Source organism: Trachemys scripta, chromosome 1 (assembly GCF_013100865.1).
Source record: "Trachemys scripta elegans isolate TJP31775 chromosome 1, CAS_Tse_1.0, whole genome shotgun sequence".
NCBI classification, from domain to species: domain Eukaryota; kingdom Metazoa; phylum Chordata; order Testudines; family Emydidae; genus Trachemys; species Trachemys scripta.
In genome coordinates this window covers 344,914,484-344,920,483 of record NC_048298.1, presented here as the reverse complement: position 1 = coordinate 344,920,483, position 6,000 = coordinate 344,914,484, and the positions used below count along the sequence as shown (strand labels likewise).

Below are 6,000 nucleotides of genomic sequence, written 5' to 3'. Positions count from 1 at the left end.
TCTCTTAATTAATTGGCCTCTCAGAGTTGGTAAGACAACTCCCACCTGTTTATGCTCTCTGTATGTGTGTATATATATCTCCTCAATATATGTTCCATTCTATATGCATCCGAAGAAGTGGGCTGTAGTCCACGAAAGCTTATGCTCTAATAAATTTGTTAGTCTCTAAGGTGCCACAAGTTCTCCTGTTCTTCTTTTTGCGGATACAGACTAACACGGCTGTTACTCTGAAACACACATAATGTTTGCTTGCACCCAATTTACAAAGTGATCTAGGTTGCTCTGAACCAGTGACGTGTCCTCCTCATTATTTACCACTCTCCCAATTTTTGTGTCATCTGCAAACTTTATTAGTGATGATTTTGTCTTCTTCCAGGTCTTGATAAAGATGTATATAGTGTAGGGCCAAGAACTGATTCCTCTCCAGGACCCCACAGATTGACATAGAAGAGGTTAATATGTCTCTAAACACTACAGCTTTCGAAACAGGAAGTCTGGATACTGAAAGCAGAACAAAGAAAACAGTCTTTCTGCACATCATGCAATTTACAGATTTAGCCAAAAGGAAAATATGGAACATAACATATCAGAGGAGGGTTGTGGTACAATGGGAGTTCACTTCAGATAAGCTGTTTACAAAGTATACAACTCCATTTTGCAAAGCATCTTTCATACACCCTGTCCACACAGATTTCAATTCACTTTCACCGTTAAAATAAAAAAACAAAATCAGAGGGAGACAGAAGTGAAGTATGAAAAGATGTTTTCAGGTGAGATCTGAAAATGCTACCAATGGAAATGAGGTGGAGAGAGAGAGAATGAGGCTCTTGCACCAGAACTGATAAAACTGTGTGAGGAGAAGGAGAAGAGCTTGCTTCCCTTTACCCCACAGTTAATTCAGGAGCAGGCATCACTTCCTCTGCATCTGAAGCCATCTCCGGGGCTAGAGGGGAACCATCTCCTTCTCCACATCCAGCCCATCGACTCAAAGGAAAGTATCTCTGTATCCATTCCCAATTAGTTTAGGGGGCAACGTCTCTACATTCACCCCAGTCTGATCAAGGGAAGGAATCCACTCAGAAGCATCCACCACAATCTGCTCCGGGGAAATACTTGATCCATGGGAAGGGATCTCCACATGCACCACTGCCTGCCCCATGGGAACACATTCCCATGTCCACCGTTTTCTGGTTTGTCTTAGCTCAGATTTTTGGATCCCGTCCTCTCTGATAAGAAACTGCAAATAGACTAGTACCTTCCAACAAAACTTAGCAGCAGGTATGTACTGAGTCACAGTTTTCCCCAGGCATCATAAAAAAGCACAGAACGATCCTTGTAACTGGAATATTTTGTGGAATGGGTGGGGTCTTGGGGAGTGTTTGGCCTGCACTGGGAAGCTGTTCCAAGCAGGTGGGTGGTAGTGTATGGAAGAAAGCAGAAAGCCCCGAGTGGTTGAAAAAAGGCAACAATCAGGAGTGACTTGGGTAGATTTGTGAGAGCAGTAGAGCCTGTAAAGAGAAATGAGGGCAGAGTTCTGAAATTATTACATTATTCATATAGTTGGGAGCTGGGAACTCCGGAGTTCTGATTCTAGCTCTGCCACTGAGTCACTGTGTGGCCTGGAGCAAGTTACTTAACCTCTTTGAGTTTCAGTTTCCCCAACTCTTATCCTCTCTCTCACCCTGTTGATTAGTTTGTTAATGTTTTGTATCATGCTTTGCAGCTGTAACATGTTATTTAGTTAATAAATATTGTTAATAATAATTAATAATGACTTACTCTGGCCAGGTACCAGCTGCGTCATTATTTACAAAGCTCTACTGGATTTTGCTGTGTTGTGCAGAGTTTATCCATCTGCACATTAAGCAATGTGTTGAATAATTTCTTTTCTGGCAGGCATATAAAGTGTAACTGACAGAATGGCAGCCACCGTTACTGAGAGCAGCTCTGAGGATCAATCCAGACGAATATTCTGCAAGAACCCATTTCTCAATATCAAGGTAGATACCTCAAGCATGCTCAAATCCCCCCAAGGTCACCGGGCAAGGAAAGAAAAGGAAGTGTTTGGTTTCTGCAGAAGTCATCTGTCCTTATTTCTTTTCATTAAATGATTGTTAAAGCTCAGACATGGATTTCCCTACTTGCAGAAGTTCAATGAGGAAAAAAGTGCTTTTCATCTAAAAAGCAAACCCTGCAAAAAGGATGTTACAACACAAGTTTTACTTACCATGTTTGCAATATTTAACCTTCCACTATTGAACTCTCTGCACCCATTATTGGAGCCAGATTTTCAGAAGAATTTCACGCCCCTTTAGGCATCTACCTATGGGCCAGATTTTCAAAAGTGCCTAGCTGGGGGCCGGGGGGCGTGGGGAGGGCCGCCTGCAGCAAGTAAGGGGGGGGGCACGCAGGGGAACTGCTCCCCGCCCCAGCTCACCTCTGCTCCACCTCGTCCCCTGAGCACGCCACCCCGCTCTGCTTCTCTCTCTCCCAGGCTTGCGGCGCCAAACAGCTGATTGGCGCCACAAGCCTGGGAGGCGGGAGAAGTGGAGCAGCGATTGTGTGCTCAGGGAGGAGGCGGAGCAGAGGTGAGCTGGGATGGGGAGCTGCCACGGGGGAGGTGCCTCAGGGCAGAGAGGGGGAGCTGCTGTGGGGGGGGTGCCCTCAGGGTGGGGTGAGGGTGGAGGTGGCGGGGGTGGGGATCTGCCGCGGGGGGAAGCGCCTTAGGGCAGAGAGCTGCCACAGGGCTTGGGGAGGAGGGGGCGCAAGGTGGAAGTTTCACCTAAGGCGCGAAACATCCTTGCATCCTCCCTGCCCCCAACACGCTCCCAGTCCCAAATTTCCCCCCAAAATGTGTGTTCGCCATGTCCAGCCCTCTCCTTTCCTGAACAGTTCAGATGTTTTAGGCCTGTTGCCCCTGTAAGGGGTCAATGTACAACAGTTTGCTACTTTAATTGGAGTTAACAAACAAACAATCAGATTAAACACAACACTGGATTAGTTTTGATTAAAGAATAAAACAAGTTTATTTAACTACAAAGAGAGAGATTTTAAGTGAGTGCAAGTATAAGGTGTTAAACTCAGAAATGGCTACAAGAGAAATCAAGATAAAATGCTTTCTAGTGCGAAACCTTAACAAACTAGACTTGGTTCCGGTAAAATTCTTACCACATGTTCCCAGCAATGGGGCTGACCAGATTCTCAACTCAGGATCTGCCCTCAAAATCCAAAGGGTCGGTTCCTTTGTCTTCTTAGGTGAAAGAGTGAGCGAGCAGGAAATACCTGGGGTGGGTTTGCCCCTCACTTTTATAATCCAGTCACCCTTTGAAGTGGATTCATCAGAGATTTACCCCTCAAAACAAATGTTATTCAAACAGTAAAGAGGGTATTGTGGAGTCTGGGGGTGACCATGCCCCCATGCTCTTTCTTCTTCCCTGTGTATGCTAAAATGCAGATTTGCCTTGTCACCCTTTTACTGTCTCAAGGACCTTGTTTACTAATTGTATGTAAATTAAGGTAAATACAGTCTCTTTGGTTAAGACAGACTTGCTTAACGACTCCTGCCTAATCAGGGCTACATGGCTTTGAACATGTGCTACCAACATCATACAGGGGACTTCATATTTTGTACAAAGTTTATTACAATAGTGTGTAGGGTGTGACTTGAGGGGTGCATTCAGTCACAAAGTGGCTGTGATAATACTTATTATGTGATAAGATCAGAGCTGCAAGATTTGATTCATTAATATTTGCAAAGTGCTTTGAGATTCTTGGACAAACAATGCTGTACATTTAGAGCATGAAGTTGATCACCTGATACTTTCTTATTAGATAATTTTACTAAGTTATAAAGTTACATGACCAATGCTTTGTTTTAAAGCAGGGGTCTCCAAACTTTATGAGACGAGGGCCATATTAGATTTTTGAAGGGGCTTCGCGGGCTGAAGCGACTGTGAAAGAAATTAAATATATGCAAATATATGCAAAATCGTTAAAAAAACAACACTATTCTACTGTGTCAGTGTTGCATTAAATTCTAAATCAGGTATAAAAGTTAATCGATGCAGGTACTGTGAAATCACACAAAATATTTGTCAATACATTAAAAATCATTTCACATTTTTTTTATTGTATTTCTAAAAACTCACACATTTGTATCATACAAATACTGTTTGGTTCTATTAGTGATATAGTTAACATTTAACCGTTATGAAATTGTTAATTTCCATCTTCTTTACTCCATTTATTGGAGATGTAATTAAACATCTGGCTTGTATTTTTACTCCTAAGGCAGGGGTCCATGCCTGCTCGGCTGCACCAATGACTCTCCCCTAAGTTGGGTCCCCTTTTGGGGGGGCACACTGGCTCCCAGAGGCGCTCACCCCTCTGCACAGCTCAGCTGAGCTACCTCTGCCACCCGATCTGCTGCCGGCAGCCCCTCCCCCTGCCTGCTTAGCTGCCTGCAGCCTGCCTATTTGCTTCTCCCTCTACCTGCTTTGCTGAAGCAACGACTCTCCCCCTAAGTTGGCTCCCCTTTTGTGGGGACACTGGCTCCCAGAGGCGCTCACCCCTCTACACAGCTCAGCTGTGCTGCTGCTGGCAGTCCCTGCCTGCTCGTGCCTACTCAGCTGTTTGCTTCTCCCCGTTGGTTGGAGGGCCGGACAAATGGAAGCCCCGGGCCAGATCCGGCCCGCAGTTTTGCGACCCCTGTTTTAAAGCACTGGAGTAAAACAGGCATTGCCCTGCCTAATAATAAGACTTTTCAAAGTGTTTTAGAAACATTAATGAATTTTGCCTCGCAACCCCCTCTGAGGTAGGAGAGTATCATTATCCCTGTTTTGAGAGATGGAGAAGCTGAGGCTCTTGACGTACCCACAGTCACACAGGGAGTTTGTGGGAGAGCCAAGAATGTAACCCAGATTACCTGACACAGTCCTATGAGTTAGCCACAAAACCATTGTTCTCATCAACTTTATTTTGTTCTCATGGATGTCCAAGTGCAAGTAAAACAAAGCTAATATTTCTCTATGACGATGCCTACGAAGTGACATGCAGTGAAACTAATTAGTAATCTTTAAGAAACAAGCTGCAATAAGAGTGCCAATGATGTGTGGCACAAGGAAGCTCTGAAACCGGCCATTATTCTGGCCCAATCAGCAGTTATACTCCTGAGTTCTCTCCTGAGATGAGAGAGACATGGAAGTCTTCCTCAGAAATGTTGCAGGTCAAAGTGCCTGATAATGGACTGTGTTGTTGTGTGGAACTGGAAGGCTTAGGGAATTGGTTATTGGTTTCTGAGCCTTTCTTTGCTGAGACACGGGTCTGAAGCCAGCACTTACTGGTAATGGAAAATAGTTATTTTTTTGGTGGCTTACTTTCTGTGACATGAGCAAGTGGTTTCAATCCAGCTCCCAGTGCATAGATTACACTCAACCTCCTTGTTGGTATACTCAGCAAAGAGACTGATTGATTTGATATGGACACTAAACATTCTTCTCATCTCTAGAAGGGATCCTTCCAGGTCAGAATTGAAGCATGTTGGCATGGTGTAACAGCATGTACTCATCCCTGCGGTGCCTCCTGCTGGTCTCTCAGGGAATTAGCTCGATTTCCAGCCCAGAGTGCCCCCTGCAGGCCAGTGATCCGCCACAGCTTGGCCCCCGTGTCCCTCCCTGGACTCCAGTGCCCTGTTAGTTGGGGTGCTGCCCCCTGGCAGTAACCCCTTTCTCTCAGGGTCTCCCCTCCCCAGGAAACCCCCAACCCCTATCTCCACCTCACCTCAGTATAAGGCTACTGCCAGTCATCATCTAGCCCCACTCCCTAGGGCAGACTGCAGTATCAGCCTACTCATCACTGGCAAGGTTGGGTTTAGACCTGCTGCCTTTGCCTACCCCTGGGCTGCCCTCTGCAACCCCTAGTACCCCTTGGCCTTCTGCTAGGCTGCAGCCTGGGGCTTTCCAGGCTGGAGCTCCTCAGCCCTGCTCCACTCAGGTACTCTGC

At 45.7% G+C, this 6,000-nt stretch overlaps 1 protein-coding gene across 3 annotated transcripts in view; it reads left to right on the top strand.

The window, feature by feature from the left end:
• The window catches only part of SLCO2B1 (solute carrier organic anion transporter family member 2B1), a 99,289-nt gene that overhangs the window by 15,834 nt on the left and 77,455 nt on the right, over positions 1-6,000 (top strand). For 2 of the 3 annotated variants that reach the window (XM_034759315.1, XM_034759316.1), the window contains one exon: positions 1,897-2,000. The exons of the other annotated variant lie outside the window; for it this stretch is intronic. In XM_034759315.1, coding sequence (XP_034615206.1) covers positions 1,920-2,000 — 81 coding nt within the window. In that variant the 5' untranslated portion in view covers positions 1,897-1,919. The remainder of the gene's footprint in view (positions 1-1,896; positions 2,001-6,000) is intronic. 3 annotated transcript variants of the gene reach the window in all.